This window comes from Seriola aureovittata, chromosome 10 (genome assembly GCF_021018895.1).
Source record: "Seriola aureovittata isolate HTS-2021-v1 ecotype China chromosome 10, ASM2101889v1, whole genome shotgun sequence".
NCBI classification, from domain to species: domain Eukaryota; kingdom Metazoa; phylum Chordata; class Actinopteri; order Carangiformes; family Carangidae; genus Seriola; species Seriola aureovittata.
Genome location: NC_079373.1, coordinates 25,164,099 through 25,188,765, shown reverse-complemented (window position 1 = coordinate 25,188,765; position 24,667 = coordinate 25,164,099). Strand labels below are relative to the sequence as shown.

General features: G+C 43.3%; 1 protein-coding gene across 2 annotated transcripts in view; it reads left to right on the top strand.

Moving 5' to 3' along the window:
• LOC130176125 (plasma membrane calcium-transporting ATPase 1-like) overlaps positions 1-24,667 on the top strand; it is a 27,767-nt gene extending 3,100 nt beyond the window's left edge. Inside the window, exons 1-20 of one of the 2 annotated variants that reach the window (XM_056387038.1) lie at positions 1,395-2,139; positions 3,566-3,856; positions 6,731-6,928; positions 8,297-8,554; positions 9,978-10,103; positions 10,580-10,789; positions 13,699-13,836; positions 15,285-15,499; positions 15,850-16,092; positions 17,315-17,556; positions 17,634-17,871; positions 17,997-18,176; positions 18,515-18,602; positions 18,801-18,907; positions 19,392-19,583; positions 20,543-20,756; positions 21,385-21,596; positions 21,687-21,794; positions 22,370-22,558; positions 23,767-24,667. In XM_056387038.1, the coding sequence (XP_056243013.1) occupies positions 3,661-3,856; positions 6,731-6,928; positions 8,297-8,554; positions 9,978-10,103; positions 10,580-10,789; positions 13,699-13,836; positions 15,285-15,499; positions 15,850-16,092; positions 17,315-17,556; positions 17,634-17,871; positions 17,997-18,176; positions 18,515-18,602; positions 18,801-18,907; positions 19,392-19,583; positions 20,543-20,756; positions 21,385-21,596; positions 21,687-21,794; positions 22,370-22,558; positions 23,767-24,150 (3,738 nt within the window). In that variant the 5' untranslated portion in view covers positions 1,395-2,139; positions 3,566-3,660 and the 3' untranslated portion in view covers positions 24,151-24,667. Of the gene's footprint in view, positions 1-1,394; positions 2,140-3,565; positions 3,857-6,730; positions 6,929-8,296; positions 8,555-9,977; positions 10,104-10,579; positions 10,790-13,698; positions 13,837-15,284; positions 15,500-15,849; positions 16,093-17,314; positions 17,557-17,633; positions 17,872-17,996; positions 18,177-18,514; positions 18,603-18,800; positions 18,908-19,391; positions 19,584-20,542; positions 20,757-21,384; positions 21,597-21,686; positions 21,795-22,369; positions 22,559-23,766 lie in introns of those variants that run through there. The other variant, XM_056387036.1, reaches the window with a different exon arrangement.

Sequence of the window (24,667 nt, the reverse complement as noted above, 5' to 3'; positions counted from 1 at the left end):
AAACAGTACTGGTTTGTGTGTATGATGTTTTCTTATCACTTCGGTAGTCCAGCATCAGCAATTGGTAAAAACAAAAATAATCATGATAAAAAATACAGTTAAACAAAATTACAGACTAAACTGTGATTTTATTTCTTGATCCAAACAAACATCATTTTTTTTAATATACTTATATATATTCCTGCCAAGTATGTCCCAGGAACAAAATAAACACATTACCATGCATAAAAATATGGAATAATGGAATATTAATGCTTTTTTAGATGAATATGATACAACATTTTAAATTAGGTGCATGAGGTACAAATCTTTTTTTTTTACAACTATTTTTCTTTTCTCTTTTTTTAAGAAAGACTGATGCTCATGAATTATTATTATTATTGATCATTATTTGTTTTGCTGTAGTTACTCCAGCTCTTCCCGTTCATAGCACCCAGCTCCTGGTTGTTCCATTCACACAGGTACAACAGTAAAATGCAGTGGGTATCAGGTTTTCAAGTGTGGTCTTTCTGCAGTGTATTGACTCTGTGTGACCACGGGGTGGTAGCAAACACAAACTGTACAGACTGGTGAGCCAATCCCAGGTCAGTTTACCCACTGCTGAATGAATTTATAAGTTTATTTCACAGGCTTTAAACTTCTTTGTGGGATGAATGTATTTATTTGAACTACAACAGCCTGTGTCTTAATCATCCTCAGGTTTGAGTTGCAACATGCAGTTAAGTGTGTACTGGATTAAAAAAATGCATGTCAGAAATATGTATCAATCATGAATTTTTGGCAGCATGAATCCAGAACTGGATAATGTGATGTGGCCGGTCCCTGTCTGATCTTTCCAATGTGTCCTTAAAATACTGCTGTGGTAGTCCCCATTAGAGTGTGGGGTCAAATGTCACTCTAGCTCAGTGTGAGAACACTATCATGCAAATATGAAACAGTGATATCACCTTGTGTGTGTGTGTGAGTGAGTGAGTGAGTGAGTGAGTTCAGTTAATCCTCCTGTTTCTCTATGCGCCGTAATCCACCTTTGTGTGTGTGTGTATGTGTGTGTGAGTCACGTGTGTGTGTGTGCCACCCGACGTCAGTCTGAATCACTGCTGCTCAGAGGGTGGGGGGAAGGGAAGTGTGTGAGTTTTGTGTGTGTGTTTGTGTGTGTGTAACAAATGAAACAGTTCTGAACAACAACTAATGCAGTCAGAGCACTGAGGACAGGATAGACAGTACAGCTAGTTGGTTGCGAGGCTGTTTCTTGGTGGTTGTTAGGATACACTAGCTGGTTGCCAGAGTTTTCTTTATGGTTGCTATGGGATACTAACTGGTTACTGGGGGGGTTTCTGGTGGTTGCTTCCTTAGTTTTAAAGTAGCTTACACTCTGACCTCCCTGTCTTCAGTTTTACATCTCCTGAAGTGTGTTTAGACCTGGTGTGTTCCTCTCAGCAGGAAGAGCTGCAGCAGTAGGTTTAGATGTGGTCAGTGTAGAGCTGGTGTGTGCAGACCTGGTGTGTTTAAACTTGCTGTGTGTAGACCTGGTGTGTGTAGACCTGGTGTATGGAGCTGTTGAGTTCAGACCTGGTGTGTCCCTCGAGCAGAAATAGCTGCAACAGTAGGTTTAAATATGGTCAGTGTAGACCTGGTTTGTGCAGACCTGGTGTGTATAGACCTAGTGTGTCCCTCTAAGCAGGAGGAGCTGCAGCAGTAGGTTTAGATGTTGTCAGTGTAGACCTGGAGTGTGTAGACCCAGTGTGTGCAGACCTTGTGTGCAGACCTGACGTGTGTAGACCTGGTGTGTCCCTCTCGGCAGGAGGAGCTGCAGCAGCAGTAGCAGTCTCTCTGGCGCTCACTGAAGCCACAGATTGTCTAATTAGATTAAGCGAGGCTTTCCTCAGATAATCATTTAGCCAGCTCCTGTTTTTTCCTCCGATGGAGCGCTGCTTGTGACTGAGAGCTTGCTGAAGGTCAAACTGAATTTCTGGACAACAGGCTGCTTTTGGGAGTAAATTGTGGTCTAGAAGCAGGTCTGCAGACTGTGGCTGGGTTATGGGCTTTTTCTGGAGCCGTGTGTGTGACGCTGCTGCTCAGAGTAATCGGACTGCCGCTAACACCTGCTGCTGCTAACAGGAGGCGATGGGGGAAGTTTCTGTAAGTAAAGCCTTTCTCCATCTCAGTGCTGCAGTAATAAAGTGATAATAAGTTTTTGTCAGGAACGACTGGCTCCAAAGAGGTTTTCTGTCAAAAATCCTGAGTGTGTTTCCTCACTACGGAGGGCTGGAGCTTATTCAGCTCTTACACACAGCTATACTTTGTGTAGCTTCATGTACTGCTGTGATAATTAGTTCATTAATAACTGAACAACACAGAATTTCTCCCCAAAAAATTAGCTTCTTGCAACTTCTCTAAAATGGAGATCAGCCCTTATGTGTTTCCTTTTGTGAACTGAATTTCTGTGTGTTTGGACTGTTGGTTGCAATCACTCATTCAGCTTTAGCTTTGTACAGTGAGCAGCAAAGCTTTATTCACCAGTTTGCCTTTCATGATTTTTGCTCAGTAGTTCTTTTCTTTCTCTCCGTCAGCCTTAAACAGGCTGCTTCTCTCTCGTTCAGATTAAGCCTCGGCTGACTGATTGACACAGATTACAGTTGAAGGCGCAGAGGTCACAACCTGTGAGGAACAAATATAAAGGATTTCAGTCACACACCAGCATGCACAGCAACCCTGCACCACACAGATACGTTCAGGCTCAGTCTGTTCAAAGTGAATCAGCCGTTAAAATGCACTGCCAATGCAACAACAGGGTACTGTTTTGTTCTGTGAGACCAGAGCAGTCTGGATCAGATATGTTGGGTCTGCTTCACAGTTACCTGGTTGATTGAGGGCATTTCACTCATACAACTGGTTTCTAACAGTGATGAGGTGAGACAACTGAATAAACTTTGCATGTTTTCCTGATATCTTCCATCCTCCTGCTGCTCAGGACAAAGAGACTTTTTATGAATATGTCATTAAATTTGTTCTTACCTTGATTTAATGTTTTCTCCTGCTGCTGCCACTGAGTAAGGTACTCTGCGGGTCAGATATGAATTATGGAATAGTTACACATGACAAATTCCACTAAACTAATTATTAACTAACCACTAAAAAATTACATTTTCTGATTATCATTATTAGAGCACATTTTATCTATTTAACTATTCAGTTATATTTGCAATTTAATCTTTTTATGTGATGCTATTTCAAAGGATCCACAATCCCGGGAATGTAAATAATAAAGTACTAAATCCCTCTTACATCGTTTAAAAGAATTTAATTTAAGTATGTTGATTCATAAAAAGTATCAGAATCAGTCTTTTTAAAACCTCTTATGTGTAATTTGCATGTAATTGGGGAGTGTAATCTCCCAAGTTCCCAGAACCAATACTGAGGACATGACTTTAGTGTCCTGCTCTCAGCCCCAACTGTTAAGTCCAGTCACGTCCTTTGTGTGGTCATGTTTCTACATTTTCCCCCAAGAGTTATGTACTTGTTTTCCACTAAGACCTCTAAAATAACCTGATCTATCCTCCTGCAGTCACTGAGTCCCTGTAAGGCCAGATCTGCACCTCAGGCCAACCACTGAGTCTGTGTTTTTCGGGAAGGCCTCTGTTGAGTCCCAGAGGAGAAGACATGGCCAATAACTCTTTTCGTGGGTCCAAACATGGCCGACGTGATGAGGCCAACCACGAGGCAGAGTTCAGCTGCTCGCTGCTTGAGTTGCGTGAGGTCATGGAGCTCAGAGGTCCAGAAGCAAAGACCAAAATCGAGAAAACTTACGGAGACGTTAACGGACTGTGTGCCAGACTGAGGACGTCACCTGTTGAAGGTAAATATGTTCAGAAACTTGTGTGTGTCTCTGTAAAGCAACAGGGCTGCCTGCCAGCTGGAGCATCACAGCGCCACAAATGTGAATCAGAAATCAGCCACAGGCAGTGTGATGCTCCACTATACATTACTTTTAGTTAGTTTAGTTAGAGTCACGGTTGTATTGGATTATGTTTTAGGTTCCTCCACCTGTGACTCACAGATCCCTCCCCCTGGCGTGGTCATTATTAAACCAACAGAGGACATATAAAGTTTAGTGTGTACTCCAGTCTGGCTTCAGGTACTGTGTGATGGTCAAAGTCAACTACAACCTGCAGCCTCTGTTGATCCTCCTCTGCTCTGTGTGACAAAACTGTGTGAGACAAACACAGTGTGTTCCAGGCTGTAAATACTGCATTTAAATTAAGAAAAATTCAAATGGAGGATTCACAGCAGCAAGGGCTAAAAACTTAATCATGTTTCTGAGGCAGTTTCAGTGACATGAAGTGGACTTAAGTCTGGCCTCAGGGATGGAATTCAGCGGTTATTTGGGATTGTCCAACATCAGCAGTGAGCTAAGAGGAGACTTTTGAGTATGCTGTAAGACAATCAAAGTATGTGTCTTTAACTGGGGTTGCACTGATCATTCGATCAATCTGTCATCTGATTGATATTGGTGCTGATAGTGACCTCGTTAAGCATATTTCTATGAAAGTCGACCTGCCGAGACATATTTTATTGTTTCTGCAAAGTTGTGCTATCATGTTGACTCAGTGGACTCAGTGTCCCTGGGTGGACACAGGGTGTCTCATACGCCTGCCCTTTGACATTTTCCTCCTCATCATTAATTCATTCAGTTTGTCCATCTTGCACACGCTCAGTTAACACCTTCAGTGTTTAGACTCCTGCTGACAGAGAGAAGTAAAATGTCAGCACTCAGCAGCAGCTTGAAATCAGTGGAAAATCCATCACTCTACTTTACTTCTCTGGGGTGATAGCTGAGGGGGGGTAGATCCATTAACTTTCAGTGTAATCCCACTTACCTGAGCATGCTCAGCGCTCCAATCACTGAGTTTCATTCAGACAACACAGAGAGAAGTGTTAGGTTAAAAACCTGCTGAGACTGACCGAGTCACGCAGCAGCCTCAGTGTGTCCAAAGGGACCTGAGCGTGTCCCGACATGTTCTTCTGCTCCACTGAGGACACCAGTCTGCAGTTCTGCACACCACACTACTGCAGAGACCCAAACACCAGCCATATAAATATAAACCATGTGTCACCTTCTCAAATAAATCAAGTTCAAATGACTGGAGTTAAAATATATTATTTTTTTTAATGAATTTTGATGCAACCCATGTTGCCTACTCCTAAACTAAGTTAAGTTCCTGTATGGCAACTGCAGATAGTTCTATTTTACAAAGTCTGCAGACAATCCTGACTTATTACCTGCTATGGTGCTGAATCACACGTTTCTTCGCATTACTTCTCAGTTGTTCTGCTGTCATGATTATTTGTTCGACACAACTTGCAAGTTTACTTCACTTTGTTTTAAAGAGGAGAGCCCAGGTCTGGTTTGACAGAGGACAGTAGGACACTTGGTGGATAAGCCAGACAGTGTATTCTTCTTGAACTTCCCCCACTGGAGTCCTATACACTATAAATTCAGACTGACTGGTACGGGTTGAATGTTAAATCTTTTTCTACAGTCGCACAGTAGGAATTTAATAAATGACTCAGTCCTCTTGCACACAGCCTCAGAGCTCATAGGTTTCATCCCCTAAAAACGTATTAAAAAACACTTTGTGGAGCTCCATGAACTTATTTGCAGTCAGGGCACAACAACACATTTCTACTCTGGGCAAGTTAATCCAGCAAGCACTGTCTCCAGGATAACTGAATCTGTGGGCTTTTAGTAATAATTAACTGGATTTATTCTCTCTTGTCTCTGACAGAAGGTGCACAGTGTGCACACCAACCTGAGTACAATTCATTTACAGGATAAAAGCAGCACTCAAACAGAGATGTAGTCCTCACACACACAAAAATGTAATGATGCAACTTCTGGGCTTCAGTAATATCTTATTGTACACATAATGGATCATGTAGAGATGAAAGGTTTTGTCCTGGTCATGGTGCCTCCTAATTGTAGGTGGAGCTGGCACTTTTGGTTCAGGTTTAGGTTTGTTGAGAAACTCCAACATCTGCTACAACAGTACAACATAGAATGACAAAGACCTGGGGACCGTTGCACAAAACACCCTTAAGCTTTCTCCCTAAGGTCTCCTTAAAATGTTCACCTAAGTATTTAAGCTTTTCTCCTTATCTTAGTCTTACATTTAAAGTATCACAAAAGTAGCTTCTTTAATGTTACCTGCTTCCCCAAAGTGATAATAGGTATCACAAGTGCTAATGGCAGCAAATCAACAGTCTCCATGGAAACAGTAGAATTTTACTGCTGTAAAATCTCTTTTCTTGCTGTAAATTGAAACTTTTTTCCTTAACTAAGGAAATCTTTTAAGAGATTCTGTGCAGCACTCATAAGTAACTCCCTCGCTTAAGGTGAAATTAAACCTTAAGTGTCATACTTAAGTAGAAAACGTAAGGTGTTTTGTGCAACTGGCCTCTGGACTTGCAGGATTTTCATCGTTGTTCAATATATCCACATTTATCCTGGAAGTTTGAGCCTTATAATTATATGATTCATATTTATCAGTGATTACAAATGTTAAACCACTCGTGACTCACAATGTTTGGATTTGTTCTTCAGAGTTTAAACCATGTGAAGAGGTTTGGATTAAGATTATATCTTGGCTCAACAGATGTTATATTTGATATAAATTCAGTTTAATGGTTGAAGGACATGTGGACTGATGATGTTGTCTTTGTGTCTGTGCAGGTTTAGATGGAAAGGCAGACGATATCGCCAGACGGAAAAAGGAGTTCGGACAGAACGTCATTCCTCCTAAAAAGCCAAAAACCTTTTTGCAGTTAGTGTGGGAAGCCCTGCAGGATATCACGCTTATAATCCTGGAAGTGGCAGCCATCGTTTCTCTAGGCCTTTCTTTCTACAAACCGCCAGATGCAGATAGACAGCGTGAGTTCATCTTTTTATTTTCAACAGTCAAACCTTTATATCTTTGAATAATCTGATCAGTGCATTCACAGGGACATTGTTGTGAGACAGCAGAGTGTGTGTGTTTCCTGTTTTCTGTTGTGTAAATGCTGAAAGCTGAAGGACATTGCTGATGAAGCAGAACTTGTAAGCTGAATGGACTAAAATGGTTTAAAAAGCAACTGAAAATGCAACTTGTTGAAAATGCTGAAAAAAAGTTAAAGCTAAAGTGTAATAGTTAAAGAGTTGGAAATACCGAAGTCAGTTCCTGAAGAGGCTGTAAATTCTGAAATCTTTATTCCCTTATTATCAGCATTCACACTACTCAAAGCTTATTCGTGTTGGACCCGTTCATCTGTGTAAGCAGAGACTCTGGTCCACTCTCTGCTTCTCTCTCTCTCTCTTTTCTCTGTGACTCACTTACATGTCGTTCATCAAAGGTCAGTTCACCAAAACCAGGCTGATTCCAACTCTATGTCACATGGAGAACTGAGAAGGAGAGTCAGTTGTTGTGACCCCGTGTCCGGCCGTGACGTGTCTGTATACTGTGCTGGACTGAATGTAGTACTAGTCAGAGAGGCTAAATATATCCAGCCCATATGCAGAAAATGTACCTGTGTATCTAAAATGAACAGATACATATCAGTTAAACACAGTGAATTACGTCTCTGTGACAACTGCATACAAACTGGTGTCGGCTGCTGCTTTAAGTGTTTCAAATGATCATTTTCACTTGCGCTGCCTCCTCATCAGATAGTCCAGACTGAAAGTCCTACAGGACTACTCACTCACTCACTGAACATGTGGAGATAACAATACATTTTCATTTATGAAATTGCACCAGCTTTATTGTCAGCCTGCACCATCATCATCATTATCATCTTCTAACAAGCTACTGTTTCCCAGAATTCCCTCTGTGGAGGGGTCAGTTAAAACCTGAAGAATCCTGCTGGATTTGATATTGCACACTTAACCTGTCGGTTTAATAACACAGTCCTTGTCTAGCCATCTATGTTGGTCCCACCAAAAAACTAATTCGTAATTTCAAGTAACTTCAGTAACATCTTTAAAAAAAAAAAAAAAAAAAACAGGGCCCAGCAGACCTCTGACCCAGCATGAGTCATGTGATCTGGGTCATCACTCATCTTAAATGAAACCATCATTAAAATCAGTGGAGGTTTTTGTGCCACAGCGGCAACGTGTCATATTGTTCCAAAGTTAGACACCTGGAAACTCCCATACATGAAGGTCAGAGGTCACTTCCGGTTAGGCTGCCCTGCTGGAGTGTTTCTAGAAGCAGCTGAACATTTAACTAAAACTAAACCTCCACCCTGCATTCTCTCTGCTCAGACTGTGGCAGTGCGGCTGGCGGCGTGGAGGAGGAGGGCGAGGCGGAGGCTGGGTGGATCGAAGGTGCTGCCATCCTGCTATCCGTGGTATGTGTGGTCCTGGTGACGGCCTTCAACGACTGGAGTAAAGAGAAGCAGTTCCGCGGCCTCCAGAGCCGCATCGAGCAGGAGCAGAAGTTCACCGTGGTCCGAGGGGGGCAGGTGACCCAGATCAATGTGTCCGAGATCGTTGTCGGAGACATCGCACAGGTCAAATACGGTGAGAGAACAAAAAGCATGTACAGATCGATAGGAGGGCTTACCACTGGTTGAAAGTCAAGAAAGTCAGTTTACCCTGACTGATGAGCTAGATATCAAAGCTTTTGAGTCATTCTTTGATCAGATAGATCCTGATCATTTTGCCATCATGTTTTTGTTCAATTATGTTTCAATTATATTTCTCAGTGTCAATGATCTAAATAAGTGCAGTTTTGGTATCACCTAGAAGAGACCATGATAGAACTTACCGTTTCATTTCTTAAAAAAAAAAAAGAGTAGTGGCTAGGTGACAGAATACTTCACTAAAACCCCATTTAATACTGTCTGGTATTAAAATGCGATCTGTGGGGCGCCCCAGTGGCTTACCTGGTAGAGTGTGTGTCTTTAAGGCTCAGTCCTGACCTTCGGAGGTCGGCTCAGAGGCTTCGAGTCCAGCCTGTGGTCCTTTGCTGCGTGTCATCTTATCTCTCTCCCAGACTTTCCTGTCTCTCTCTCACTGCAGCTATAATAAAGGCAAAAATGTCCGAAAAAATTACTTTAAAAAAATGCATAAGGAAAATAAGAGATAAGATATTCCTTTATTAGTCCCACATTGGGGAAATTTGTTACAGCAGTACAAAAAAAAGAAAAAATGCTAAATGTCAATATCAAATACGTTAAAAAAAAGATAAATAATAGATAGCAGCAGGTAAGCGAGTGATATTGCACAGATGGTGTGTTAGTTATTGCACACGGTGAGTTGTCAGTTGGTTTATTGAGTGCAGTATGCAACACATGTTAATGCATATGTGATCAGAATGTGATCGGATCTGCCCGACCACCTCTGAACGTGGTCTGGCTCACATTGTGTTTGGATCTTAGGCAGGTGTCAATGGAATCTTTGACAACTGCAGCTCCTTTGCCGCCACCACAAATTACTCAAGTGTAGGTTTTGCTCTGGGGGACAGAGATGTGATGTCAATGAGGATAACGAGAGTGCATTTAAATTACCAGGTGTAAAAGTAAAGGCAAGATCAGATTGCTTATTATCTTGATAACAGATCTTATTTTAATACCAGGTGTAAACACGGTGTAAATATTAACATGAGAACAACTGAACTGGCTGTATAATATTCCTATAATATTATTGGAGGTAGTGATATTGTGACTGTGGTGGTCAACAGTTTGAAGACCAGTGACCTCTGACTCATAAAACAGTCAAAGGTTAAAACCCACAGCAGAGTTCATGTTCTTTAATGAAAACAAGCTCATTTCTTTCTGTTTTTCACTATTTCATAATCATTAGAAAAACAAAACTGAAAATATTTCCCACCCGTTCACTGTTGTCAACATGTGCCAGACAAATGATTTAATGATGATGTAACATAATGACCTGATGGTGATGAGCTGTTATGAAAGTGTTCCTCTGTGCGTCGGTGTTCCAGGTGACCTCCTCCCCGCCGACGGCATCCTGATCCAGAGCAACGATCTGAGGATTGATGAGAGCTCTCTGACCGGGGAGTCGGATCATGTCAAGAAGAGTGTCAACGAAGACCCCATGATGCTGTCAGGTGCTTCACTCACATCAAATTACGGCCGAGTTCAGCGTGACCTGAGCCGTCACCGCCAGTTCTTACCGTCCAATTTCTGCTACTGATTTTCTACTGTTAACTCTCTTTTCACACCTGCAGACTCAACACTCTTCCTACACTGAAATGAACCGCCTTAAATACTGAAGAGATGTCAGTGTGTGAATATTTTATGTTCACTCGGTGTGAAAACCTGTTTGTTTTTTTTATTTGCTGAAACAAAATAAAGACACAGAAAGTGGTAACATCACAAGACATAAAATAAGATAATTAAGCAATATCACACAAGAGAGAGTGATGTTGTACTGACTATCAGCATGGCTGTGATACGGTCATAGGTATGACGCCGCAGGTCGAAATCACTAATCAATTTGATACAATACAGATGGATATAATAGATGTTGTGCGTACAGAGTAGACAGAAATAACTCTGTGCTCTCTCTCTCTCTCTCTCTCAGGTACCCATGTGATGGAAGGCTCTGGCAAGATGGTGGTCACCGCCGTGGGCGTTAACTCTCAGACAGGCATCATCTTCACGCTGCTCGGTGCCGGCGAGGAAAGTGGCAGCGATAGCGAGGAGAAGGCTGAGAAAGAAAAAAAGAAAAAAGAGAAAGAGAAAGAGAAGAAGAAAGAAGAGGAGAAGAAAAAGAAAGAGAAGGACAAGAAAAGTAAGTTAATTGTATGAAGGGACCCTGTTTCGTTTCAGCTGCTGCAGCTTTCACTGTATCTGCCTGTTGAGAAAGGAACCATGGGTTGAACTTCTCTCTCTAGCTCTCTTTTTCATTTGTTGCACGACTATTTGTGACACTGTGAGTGTCTTCCTTTAGAGACAGAAAATGTGCGCTGTTCTCCCCATATTTAAACAATATCACATCTGCCCACTCTCTATGACAGCCGGCTTATCACTCCACCTTTGAACGTTGTTGTTCAGGTCAGGAATAAGCAAATCTTACAAACTAGTTCCGACAGATCATTTGATGTCTGACACTTATCCGTCTCACAGAAGATACTAAATGGACTAAAATGGACCTAATTTATCCAAAGTGCCTTAAAATGTACCCCTCATGCACCCATTCGCATACGCACTCACATGCCAATGGCGGCAGTTGTCGTCCAGAGCCTTGCTCAAGACCACTTAAACATGAGGACAGAAGGAGTGAGCAGGATCAAACCCCCACTTGCTCAAGTGAAAGCTGTATTTACTCACTCTGTTTGGTGATTTTGTCACACAATGTCGCAGTTATAAAATCCGAAATAAGGATTTAACCATAGGAGGTCCAGCCACATACTAGGTTTTGATCCAGTCTTGTTTTTACAGGTAGTGACATGAAGGTTTGTTGCATGGACAAAACACTGAAACTAATAAACTGCCACTGATGAGTCTGTGGATCAGCAAAGTTATTGCAATTCATCCGGTGGGGAACATAAATGTCTGAACTCAACTTAATCCTGACAACACTTTGGATGTTTCAGTCTCTGCTTATAATAAACGTATCCTTTTGGCTCTATTAATGTTTTATTAATGTTCCGCTCCATGCGTAAAAAACAGTTCTTCTTTCATAGGTAAAAAAGTATTTACAGCACGTGTTACTGTCCTCTATGAGTGAGGATGGAGCCTGTGGAGCCGTGTAGAAGCCCCCGGGTTGTCATTGGTCTTCTCAGTCTGTGATCTTGTCTCTTGGCCCAAGTACTGTCCCAATTTACAGTCCGTATTTAGACATGGATGCTCCAAATGCCTCGCCCATTTCACCCAAGATGATATGGCACCTTATCCTTAGCAAAATCGAAATGTGATCGCCTCAGTCACATCTTTCCATCTTTTGCTGCTTTCATTGTATTTTTTCGACGGCTCTAATGCGTCTGTTAATGATAACTGTTGATGTTTCTGGGCCCTTGTGAGATGGCGTTACATTAACCTGAATGAAATGCTTCCTTTTAAGGTGGTTGAACAGATTTGTCATATTACCTCTGGACGTGCCAACCGCTGTCCAACAAAGTTTACAGATAACTTTGAGAAGTATCTGACTGCATAGACGAACCACTGCCGTACTACTGACGTGGAGTCCTTCTTTTGTTTTGGTTGTCTGAAGGTGTGAATGTATGTTGAGTTGGCTGTTTGACTGTGTATCCTTCATAGCAGGACATTTCTTTAATGTAAAGTGAATGTTTTTTTTTATCTGTGGATCTGTACATTATATGAAAATCTTGGCTGTTACGGTCTAGTGTCTTGTAAACCAATACAGCTGGGCACCATGTGATGCATCAGTCCATCAAAAAAATCAATGTTGGTTCATGAGAGGTGGTTCTGATCAGACTGGTCAAAGATCTGGGGATAAGGGGTCAGTCAGTCAGACTCTTGGTTCTCCTTGGGTCAGCCCTGGCAGGTTCTCCTGATTCCTTGTGGTCCCTGTGGTCCCTGTGGTCCCACATGGCGCAGTGTGTGTCCCTGTGGTCTGAGCAGCAGCAGCAGGTGCTCCTGACTCGGTTGATGGTGATTAGGACCAAGCAGATTATCGGCCTTAAGCTCGGCAGCTGCTTTCTTCTCCTGCCTGCTGCTGCTGCCTGCCCACTAATAACCTCATTACTGAGCTGGGATCAGCACGCTCACACACACACACACACACACACACACACACACTTGCAGATACCCTCACTCAGTCATAGAGCTACAGTGTCTGTGTCAGTGTATTGTAGCTGTGATGATCCAGGGGAAACAGATATGATCGAGTCGGGTGAGAAAATTAGTTCAGAGGTGTGAAGTCTGAACCAACACGTCACAATAAACCCCAGACTGGGATTACACAAACACCATCATCAACAACATCATGGCCCTGCCCTTTACTGGTCGTCCTCTGACTGACTGTTTACTCTGTTCACACAGACTTTTAATGATGAGTAACTGTCCTGATGACAAAATATCAACTTAGTTATACTGTCCTTGTGTCTATGGACTGTAGGACCGACATAGTAACATCACCATCCTCAAGTCCTGCTCTATGATTCAAGGTGTTCAACGAGGAAATAATAGTAGTATACTGTAGTGTATGATGGGATAGGACACCCTGTTTTTGTGGTTTCTGGGCTGCTGCAGTTGCTCACACAGTGGACAAGTTATTTGTTTACCTCAACTACAAAGAGACCCAGGCTTTTATCTAAAACAGAGGCAGACTTTTACTTCTAATATCTCCTGTTTTACAAGCAGTCAATCTCACTTGAATAAGAATCCTCCTTGTTTCATGATCTGGTCTCATTTTAATTTGCTGTTGATGCAGTCTCCATCACCTTAGTCGTATCCTACTCACCTTTCTGTGCTGAAAACACTGTCTCTCTTCAACACTAATACTGTTCTCAATCACAGATTAATTCCAGTCAGTTCTACTTTGTAATTTTCTTTTAATTGCCGTCAGTGAAATTCAACACTTCTAGTGTGTCGAATGGTAGGCTATAAATGTGAAAAATCTACAGAAAGTGTTGATTTAAGTGGCTTGACTTGACTGGAAGTATCATCAGCAGCAGTTTTGATGATTTGTGTCTGAAACACCTGAATGCTTCACTGGCCTCCTGTGTCTCTCTGTAGGGAAAAACAAGGACGTGGAGATGGAGCCGCTCAACGACGACGGAGATCCAGAGAAGAAGAATAAGAACCTACCAAAGAAGGAGAAGTCTGTCCTTCAGGGGAAGCTGACCAAACTGGCCGTGCAGATCGGCAAAGCAGGTACGACCAGAGAATCAGATAAATGAGGAAGTCCAGAACTTCAAGAGTGAGGCATATTTGTTCCTGTTCTCAGGACTAGGACTGAAAACATTTTGTCATCCGTGTTCACCTGTGAAATGACTTCAGCCAAACCAAAACATCTGTGCTGACATTTACAAGAGGTCAGGGGTCTTTTTGCTTGTTGGGAGGAGAAATGTTCATTGACAAAAAAAGAACCTTTTAAAAGAGACTGCTTCGACTGATCCTGTGTGGGAGGTCAAAAAGAGTACATCCTTTTGGTCCTTGCATCCTTCTGCTTTTTGGCAGAAAATGGAGCTTTGCAGCGAGATGATTATGTCACAGATTAAAATTCCAGCAGCAATTAATGAATCTGTGATCACTTTAACACAGGGGTGTTGGCTTGACTGTTGACCATCAGGGGCTGAGTCCAGATTCTTCTCCATCAAGAAACGTTTAACAATGTACTTCTAAATAGACTGTTTCCACTCATTGTTTTACATTTACATTCACTCATTTGTAAATCGCTTTCTCCAAGGCGACTTACAAATGAAAGACATCACTAAAGCTTCAGTCCTGTAGGAGGCGTAGTAAGTACTACATCTATTCAATAAGTGAAGGAGATCAAGTAAAGAAGTGCATCAAAAGTGCATAGTAAGTGCTAGTTAGACATGTTAGGGTGTTAGAGGTGTTAGGAGAGGAGGTGCTTTCTGAAGGGATGAGTCTTCAAGAGATTCTTGAAGACAGAGAGGGACGCTCCTGCTCTGAAAGTATCCGGTAGCTTGTTCCACCATCAGGGAACCAAAGACCAGAACAGTCTGGACTGAGATTGTCTTGTGTGCGGGGATGTCAATGCTAGACAAGATACCTTGGAGGAAGGCAGTGGCCATGAAGGAACATAAAGCTGTATGATCGAGGCAAGCATTAATGACTTGAAGTTGGTCAGCCATGGTTAGCCGGTATAGGTCGATGAGCTTCACTGTGCATCAAGGGAAGCCCAGCCCTGCTTTCCTATTTCTTGCATGTGAGGGCCACACATTGCTTAAAAGGGCTATAAGTTTTTGCTATTACTACATAGCTAATGTTAGCATTAACAGATGTGTATTTACCAGTCTAAAAGAAACTAAAAGCAACGCTGAAGTTTAGTCCAGCCAGTTTGAGTCCGGGAGGGAGACACCCTCTCCATGTTTAAGAGTAGGCTTAAAACTTCCCTTAAAACCTGGAATCCTCTCTCTCTTGTAGTTTTAAGTTTTCTCGTCTCTCTCCTCCTCCACAAATTGACTTGACTTGGTAAAGCAGTGACGTCTAACTCTCTCCCAGGTCTCGTCGACGATTCCTCGGGGGGATTCTTGTGCCCAGAACACTCCTCACTGTTCACAACATCTGCTGTGCTCATGATCCGGTTGTCACTACACTAAACTCTCTACGTCTCTGTCTGTCTGCGTCCTCAGGTCTGATTATGTCGACTGTCACCGTCCTCATCCTCATCACTCGCTTCCTGATCGATACCTTCCTGATTCAGGGGGTTCCCTGGTCCTCAGAGTGTGTGCCCATCTACGTGCAGTTCCTCGTCAAATTCTTCATCATCGGCGTGACGGTGCTGGTGGTGGCCGTGCCTGAAGGTCTCCCTCTGGCCGTCACCATCTCCCTGGCCTATTCAGTCAAGGTCTGTTTGTATACAGCATTATACAGCCTGTCACCCTGTATTTGATCTCCAAAAAAATGACATTAGTGTAATCGAAACTGACATTCGATTTAGATATATATATATACAGTATATATATCATATCATTTGAATATTATTTTCAGCACTCAGTGGATGAACAGTTTTTATAGTATTTATTATTCCCCTCAGCTGGAGCAGTGACTCTCTTCTCTCGTCTTTATGGGCCCGTTTTATCCTCTCCAGACAAACCTGGATCAAACACTGTAGCTGTAACTGTAAAACTCTAAATGTCTAGTAAATTCAGAATAAAACACTCAGGCTCAGGGACCCCTGCTCTCCTTTTTTATCAGAAAATGATGAAGGACAACAACCTTGTCCGCCACCTGGACGCCTGTGAGACGATGGGCAACGCCACAGCCATCTGCTCCGACAAGACGGGGACACTCACCATGAACCGCATGACAGTGGTGCAGGCCTACATCGCAGGATGCTACTTCAAAGCGGTGCCGGAGCCGAGCAAGATCCCTGCCAACATACTGGAACTGCTCATTCTGGGCATCGGGGTCAACTGCGCCTACACCACCAAGATTATGGTGAGCTGTAAAAATAGCCGTCCATTCAGGAGGCGCTGTGATTTAAGCAGAGAGCAGGTTGGTTTGGAGAACTGCCATAGCAGCTCAGGAGTCATCTGATCACTGCCTCCTGGATCCACTGCAGGAGGAAATAACAGCTCGGTTACAAGAGTTAATTAAGTCCCAACAAGTAATTTTTAATGAGTTTCCTTTCTGTCAGTTCACTGTCATTAGCAATTATTTTCATTATCAATCAGTCTGATGATTATTCTCTCAGAGCATATGTCAGATTTCAGAGAAAAAAATCTAATTGACAGTAAATGATCCACATCTGCCCCAGAATTCAATTGGTGTTTCCCTGGCCCAAAACCCATCACTCCACCAAGTTCAGTGCAAATCGCTTCAATACTATTTGTGTAATCCTTCTGACAAATAGACAGACACATGTGAAAACATAACCTCCCTGGAGGTAATTAATGTCAAAGTACCAATTTTCATTATCAATCAGTCAGATGATTATTCTCTAGATTATTTGATCAGTGGTTTAGTTACAGGGTAGACACCTAATAAAAGGGTCACGATGCAAAATGGGACAAAAAAAAAAGTCAAAAACATTACTGCTACAGAAAATACAGGGGCTTATTTACTTTATTTTGAAATTAAATGTTTAACATCCAACAGTGGTTAAACTCGATGAGGGGTCAACAGGAAGCAGTGGCTGGCTGTGAAGGGTCACTAGTTGAAAAGGTGGGAAAACAGGGGTCAGTGAGATATGTCATTGGATGTCTAGTTTTGTCTGAGTAACAGTCCAAAACCCAAAGACCCAAATCCTCACATTTGGGAGGTTGGAACCATGAATATATTATATTTGCCGTTTTCGATCAGAAACACTTGAACAATTACTGGATCAAAACAGACGGATGATAAGTTGTACAGTGTTTAAAATAAAAAGATCGGCATAGAAAATATAAAAAAAATAACAGGTTGGCTTATCAATAAAAAGGAGTTTTAAGAAGTGATTAAGAATAAGAACACACACTGCTCAGGCTCAGTCCTTACCTCAGAGGTGTTATTCCTTCTCTCTCTCTCCCCCAACTTTCCTGTCACTCTCCCACTCTTTGTTGAAAGTTGTGCTGCTGTTGGGTTGATGTTGTTGTCCTGTGCTGCTGCATTTGCGAGTTGAATTTGAAGCTGAACCTCTGATTCTGAGACTTAACGTCCTTTCTGCTGCCGCTTCCTGCAGCCTCCGGAGAAGGAGGGCGGGCTGCCGCGCCAGGTAGGAAACAAGACAGAATGTGCCTTACTGGGCCTCGCCCGCGACCTGCACCGAGACTACCAGAGCGTCCGCAATGAAATCCCAGAGGAGAAACTGTTCAAAGTCTACACCTTCAACTCTGCGAGGAAGTCCATGAGTACTGTGCTAAAGAACCATGACGGCAGCTACCGAATGTTCAGCAAGGGGGCCTCTGAGATCCTGCTCAAGAAGTAGGTTTACTGCTGCTGCTGACACAGCTCTGTGCTCGGTCAGGTGACAGTCACATGACTCTGTCCTGTGGTTCCAGGTGCTGTAAGATCCTAATAGCCAGCGGTGAAGCTAAAGACCTCAAACCTCGGGACCGAGACCATTTAGTGAAGAAGGTGATTGAGCCAATGGCGTCGGAGGGCCTGAGGACCATCTGTCTCGCCTACAGAGACTTCCCCACCGCTGACGGAGAGCCGGACTGGGACAACGAGGCACACATCCTCTCCAGTCTCACCTGCATCGCCGTGGTTGGGATTGAGGATCCTGTGCGGCCTGAGGTACATCAGCCTTGTCAATCACAGTAAAAAAAACATCACACTACTCTCAACACATCTGAAGAGGAGCTTGCTAAAAAGCCACAAACCTCAACATGCATCACTCTCTACCTGTTTTTTTTCTTCAGGTACCGGAGGCCATCAGGAAGTGCCAGCGGGCCGGGATCACTGTCCGCATGGTGACCGGGGACAACATCAACACTGCACGGGCCATTGCTATCAAATGCGGCATCCTGCAACCAGGAGACGATTTCCTGTGTATGGAGGGAAAAGAGTTCAACAAACAGATCCGAAACGAGCTAGGAGAGGTCAGACAGACACACACAGCATCAAAACACAACTGTGTCTGTCCCAAAGTCTGTCAGTCTAACGCACAAGATTTAATGACCCCGTGACCTTTAGCTCCACTAATGGTTAAGATTCTCAGAATAGTTAAATCAGGATGTTGTTTGTTCATGTTGTGGTTGGAATAAACACTGCAGCCTTTACAATAAGTGGTTTCTAGAGTTTTGTTTTGCATTTTCTCTTGTGAGCCCTTGAAGTAGGACCCACCACTGCTGTGGGCGACACCAGCAGCACTTTATTCTAACTGAAATTACATAAAATGAATGTGTTGTAAGTTAACTGTCTTCTTTTCTCTCTGCAGATCGAGCAGGAGCGTATTGATAAGATTTGGCCAAAGCTGAGAGTCCTCGCCAGGTCGTCGCCAACTGACAAACACACTCTGGTCAAAGGTCAGGACTCAGTTAAGCCGAATTCATTCCTACAATACAGTTTACACAAGTGAATAAAGAAAATGTGAGCCCATTACTAACTCAGTGGCAGTCCTGATATAAAATGAAGATATAAAGTTTTAGTTAGTTAGTTAGTTAGTTAATAGGTAGTTTTAAAGGTGGCACACCTGAGAGCTTCTCTGTGTGTCGTCCTTTCAGGTATCATCGACAGCACGGTGCTGGAGCAGAGGCAGGTTGTCGCGGTTACCGGAGATGGAACAAATGACGGACCCGCCCTCAAGAAAGCAGACGTCGGCTTTGCCATGGTAATGATATAAAACTGCTCCTTCCTGTTTGCTCTGTAACATTTGAGACAACTTTTTGTAAACAGTCATCACGTGTTTATAAAACACAGAACGTAAAGAATAAAGATCTTATAATAATAAGTAATGAGCTGGAAAAAACAGATGTTTGTCTTTCAGGTTTACATCCAGAGCAGCCAGGAGGTTAAAGGTCAATCATTGATTACTCTATCAATTCAGATTTGATGACAGATTCAGCTTATTGGTCTTTGTTATAATCTTCCATTTTGTCACTCACTTTCAGATAGATTTAATTAATAAATTAAAGATCTACTCTTCCAAATCAAATACCTCAACCCCCCCCTCACTCCGTGTGACAGAACATGTGAGGAGAGCCGGCTGACAAATCCTGAACCTCCTGTGGATACGCTCCAGTCTGAACCTCAGCTCAGGGTCAAGTTTAGTGTCAGGGTTTTATTTAAACTGACCTACAAACTGTATCCTGCAGGGCATCGCAGGGACGGACGTGGCGAAGGAGGCGTCGGACATCATCCTGACGGACGACAACTTCACCAGCATCGTGAAGGCTGTGATGTGGGGCAGGAACGTGTACGACAGCATCTCCAAGTTCCTGCAGTTCCAGCTCACCGTCAACGTAGTCGCCGTCATCGTGGCCTTCACTGGAGCCTGCATCACCCAGGTCAGAGCCGACTGACGCCGCTGCTGTCTGAGGGGCGGACAGGATAACAGGAACATCTGACAGTCGAATAGACTTTACCAGAGAGGATTTGAATCATGCTGGAGTTTGTGTTGTCAAGTGTAAAGACTAAGAGTCATCACATGGACAGTTCACACCATCAGGATTAATGTTTCTCTGCTTTTTAGACAAATGAAATTCGTTGGAAAAAGGTGCTGTCGCTTATTTCCATGCACCAATCAGAGTTTAGCAACATCTGATTACAAAAACTAATGACACGATGTCATGTGGTAGTTTGCTGCTACTCTAGCACAGCCCTGATGAAGCAGATTAACTCCGCTATTATCTTATTTAACTTTAGATTGTTGCTCATGTAGTCTTCAATATTTAATGTTATAGACAGACAGACGGACGGACGGACGGACGGAGGGACAGACAGACAGACAAACAGACAGACAAGTTGCAGCTGCCTGTCAAACATTTATGAAAATTAGGGAGAACATTGGTCTAAAATTGACTCCTGAGCTGCACCGTACTTACACCACCAAATGTCTTTTACATTAGAAATCTTGTTTTCAAGGATGTAGACAAACAACATGACAGACAAATACAACAAACCATCAATATCACCAGTTTTAGGGTTTAATATAAAGTCATGAAGAAAATCAGAGAAGAAAAACCTTCCTGAGAATCATCAAACACTAAATTCAGATTATTTTTAGCCTAAAGACGTTCATGGTTTTGAAGTGTATATTATTAAAGCCACCATTTTCAATTCTGTTTGTAAATATTTGTTTACTGTTTGTTTACTGTGTTTCCTTCTTTTAAATGACACGAAAATCTTCTAAAAACTTCAGGTTGATGAGGCCTGTGGTTTCTCTACTGACGGACACTGACTGTAGACGTGTGTGTGTGTGTGTGTGTGTGTGTGTGTGTGTGTTTGTGTGTGTGTGTGTTTCCAGGATTCTCCCCTGAAAGCTGTGCAGATGTTGTGGGTCAACCTCATCATGGACACCTTCGCTTCGCTGGCTCTCGCCACCGAGCCGCCAACCGAGTCGCTGCTGCTCCGGAGCCCGTACGGCCGCAAGAAGCCGCTCATCTCACGCACCATGATGAAGAACATCCTGGGACACGCCATCTACCAGCTGACTGTAATCTTCACCCTGCTCTTCGTTGGTCAGTGAATGCACCACACTGTCTTTGAGTCCAGAGCCGCAGAGCGACATAATTATGAATTAGAAGAACTGAGAATTGTGGTACAGATAAGAATCAGGTTCCTTATAGATTAGAGGTCTTCGGCAGTAAACCATCCTCTGGTTACTACCACTCTCTGTGGGATTCCATTCAATACGTCTTATTTAAAAGAAGTGTAATTTAAGCATATACTAAATAAAAAGAAAAGAGGGTAAAAATCAAGCTGAGTTCCTGGAGAAATATTTCTTGAATAGGGAGAAAAGGGACGTAAGTAGCAACCTGTTCCTTCACAGAAAGTCATGGAGCCTTCACAGCGAAGACTCCTGTAGTTAATAACCAGGTGATTCTAAATTCTGTGTCGTCCTAAATATTCTTCTTGAAGTTGTGTTTGAGTATCAGTAATAGATAAGTCAATAAAACTGAGTCTGAGGGGATTTCAACATGGATTAAGAGGCGGATACTTCCTAAATTTGGTTCACAAAAATTCCCCTTAAAAACGTAACTCCTCGCCTCATATTTAATTATCCTCCTTGAATTCCATCAACAATACCTCAGTTCCATCATCAGTAATTTGTAAATGAAAGTAAATCTCTGTCCCTCCCTCTCACAGGCGAGACTTTTTTTGACATCGACAGCGGCAGGAACACGCCCCTCCACGCCCCGCCCACCGAGCACTACACCATCGTGTTCAACACGTTTGTCCTCATGCAGATCTTCAACGAGCTCAACGCCCGCAAGATTCACGGAGAGAGGAACGTCTTCGCGGGCATGTTCAAGAACCCCATATTCTGTTCCATTGTCCTGGGAACTTTAATCATACAGGTAACTCCAATCCACACACCTGGTGAGCTTCACAGTGTTACTTCACAAGTATGAAGTGTGTATGAATGTCATGACTCCGCCCCCCTGCAGTTCATCATCGTGCAGTTTGGTGGTAAACCGTTCAGCTGTGTGAGTCTGACCCTCAGCCAGTGGCTGTGGTGCATCTTCCTGGGGCTTGGCAGCCTCCTGTGGGGTCAGGTGAGATGTCAACTTTATTTTGATAGTACATAGTAGACAGGAAATGAGGAGAGAAAGTGGAAGGATGACATGCAGTAAAGTTTTCCAGCCAGACTTGTGAACTTCGGACATTGTGATTTGATGTTACCGTCCATCTTTCCTCATCAAACACCGTCACACCCACAACAAGGTGAAAGCTCTCCAGACGTTTCCAACAACCTGATGGGAAATATTTTCCTGCTTTTCCTAGACGACAGCAGCAGTGATGAAAAACAATAAAGTAGAAGCGACAGGAGTCATTAACAGAGTTATTATCAACGGCAAATTAAAACAGGAGCAGATCAGAAAACAGGGAGGCTTCTTACTAAAATATGATCCAATATATACAGCATAGAAGTATATAATGTAATATATACACTATATAGTATATTAGATAATATTTACAGTATAAAATGAGGGAAATTATAAATAATTCAAGACTTCAGGTGATCTCAGTAACATTTTCAGGAGTTGAGTGTTGAGGAACAGGAAGTGCTGCTGTCGTGTCTGACAGGGGTGTGATATTTGTGTTGCCCCCCCCCCCCCCCCCCCCCCAGCTGGTGTCCAGTATCCCCACCAACTGGCTCAAGTTCCTGAAGACAGCGGGTCACGGCACGCAGCAGGAGGAGATCCCTGAGGAGGAGCTGGAGGAGATGAAGGACCTCGACGCCATTGACCACGCTGAGATGGAGCTGAAGAGGAGCCAGGTGCTCTGGTGCCGAGGCCTCAACCGCATTCAGACGCAGGTAAAGTTTCACCTTTAAAGGAAAATTCCACCTGGGCCAAGAATCAGGAAATGGATCAGGGAAAACGATGTTGCACGTAAAGACAAACATCAGTTTCAAATGTTTGTCCCCAAACAAAAGTTAATAAAGAAAGTATTCCTGGATTAGCTACTGTAGATAACTGTAGAGGGATCTACTCAGAACCAAACAGATGCCTGATCATCTGCACGCACTCACACACACACACACGCACGCACACACACACACACACACACACACACACACACACACACACACACACACTTGCACGCACAGCAGATTCAGAATGTGGTCACACTAGAAAAGTAGTGCCAAAGACTGAAGAGGATCTGAATCAACAGGAAAGACAGGAAGCTGGGCAGGAAGCCGACAGAGGAGAGACGTCTCAGCTCAGTAAACTAGTGACGTCACTGAAGCCACATTTACATCATCACAGAAAATCAGCTTTAGATGCAGCTACACCGTTACTGTGTGTGTGTTGATACACTCCTGAGCTGATGTCTGAACTTTGACCCAGGCTGCTCTGACCGGTGCAGCTGTTAGCTACTGTGAGTTAACTTAAAGATGGAGGATAAATCAGTGAGTATTTCTAAATATACCTGCGCAGTAAGGAATCATGACATTCAGACAAAACTGATGTTATGACACTATTTACCAAAAAGTCAGGAGCAGAAACTCCTTCAAAGAATCCTGCTACACACACGGCACAAGAGGTTAGTTGCAGTGTTACTGGTGGAAAATCTACATATGTCCACAGATCACATCTCATTCCAGCTGTTTAATTACAGTACAGCTGTTCAGTTAACTGGGTGTTTTTGTCTGAAGTAGATCCCTATGCTGTTAGTCACAGAACCCAGGAGGCCGATTCCTGTTTACGTCAGTTTGGACACATTTGCACGAGGTTTCTGCCTCTTAAAAGGAAGTTTTCTTGCTCTTGGTGGGAATTGTTGCTCTATTTGAAGAATGCCTTGAGATAACTTCTGTTGTGAGCTGGCACTATGAAAATAAAAATTGACTTGACTTCACAAATGTTTTAAATTATTTCCGTAAAACTGAAGTTTATTTGGAGGCATCCATAGTCAAAAATATTTTCAGAATAAAACCCAGAGAGAAGAAGACCAGAACTTTCCTTTAACGCACTCGACTCCTTCATTAAACCCTGAACTGACCATCTCACTCTCGTCTCTCAGATCCGTGTGGTGAACGCCTTCAGAGACAGCGTGTCTCCCTACGAAGGTCTGGAGACGCCTGAATCTCGCAGCTCCATCCACAACTTCATGAGCCAGCCCGAGTTCCGCATCGAGGACTCTGAGCCTCACATCCCCCTGATCGATGAGGGCGAGGGCGAGGGCGAGGATGATGCCCCCACCAAACGAAACTCCATCATCATCCCGCCGCCGCTAACCGGACTGTCCAACCTGCCGCCATCCTCGCCCAACCAGAACAACAACGCCATGGACCGCATTGTCCCGCTGCACAAGGACGGCTCCAGGTCCGGTCTAATCCCGTCTAACTCAGCGGGGCTGCCGCCGTGTCCGGGGAGCCCCCTGCACAGCCTGGAGACCTCACTATGAAGCCCCTGTGACCACTTCCTGTTCCAGTGGTCTGTCCTGTTCGTACTGTGTTCCTCGTGGCGAGAGCGCTGCGTCCTCTGAGAGCGGAGGAATAGAAAAACATTTTAAGAACAGACTCGCCTGGTCGTTGCTCGTCAGGAGTTCAACTGCTGGTTTTTAGATTCCAGGAAGCAGAAATGTTTCCAGATGAGTTTGTTGTTGTGTTCGAAGCGGCGGCAGGTCGACAGACTGTTTTCATCTTCCCTGATGTTTTCTTTCTTTACTTTAATGAACTCTGCAGTTGTTATTTAGGTGAAGAGTGTTTGTGAAGTGGTCAATCAATAATCAGTTTCTGATCTGTAAATATCGATGTTGATGTTCAGACGTAGTCAGGGCTCATTTAAATCTCCAGTGTTCCTGTTTGTCAGCGCACCAGCTGACGTGAGCCGACGGTGATGAGTTAAGGTTAAAGGTTAGTTTGTGTGGAGGTTTAACTTTAAAGGATGTGTGACTGAAACGTGTAGTCAGTCATCTTTAA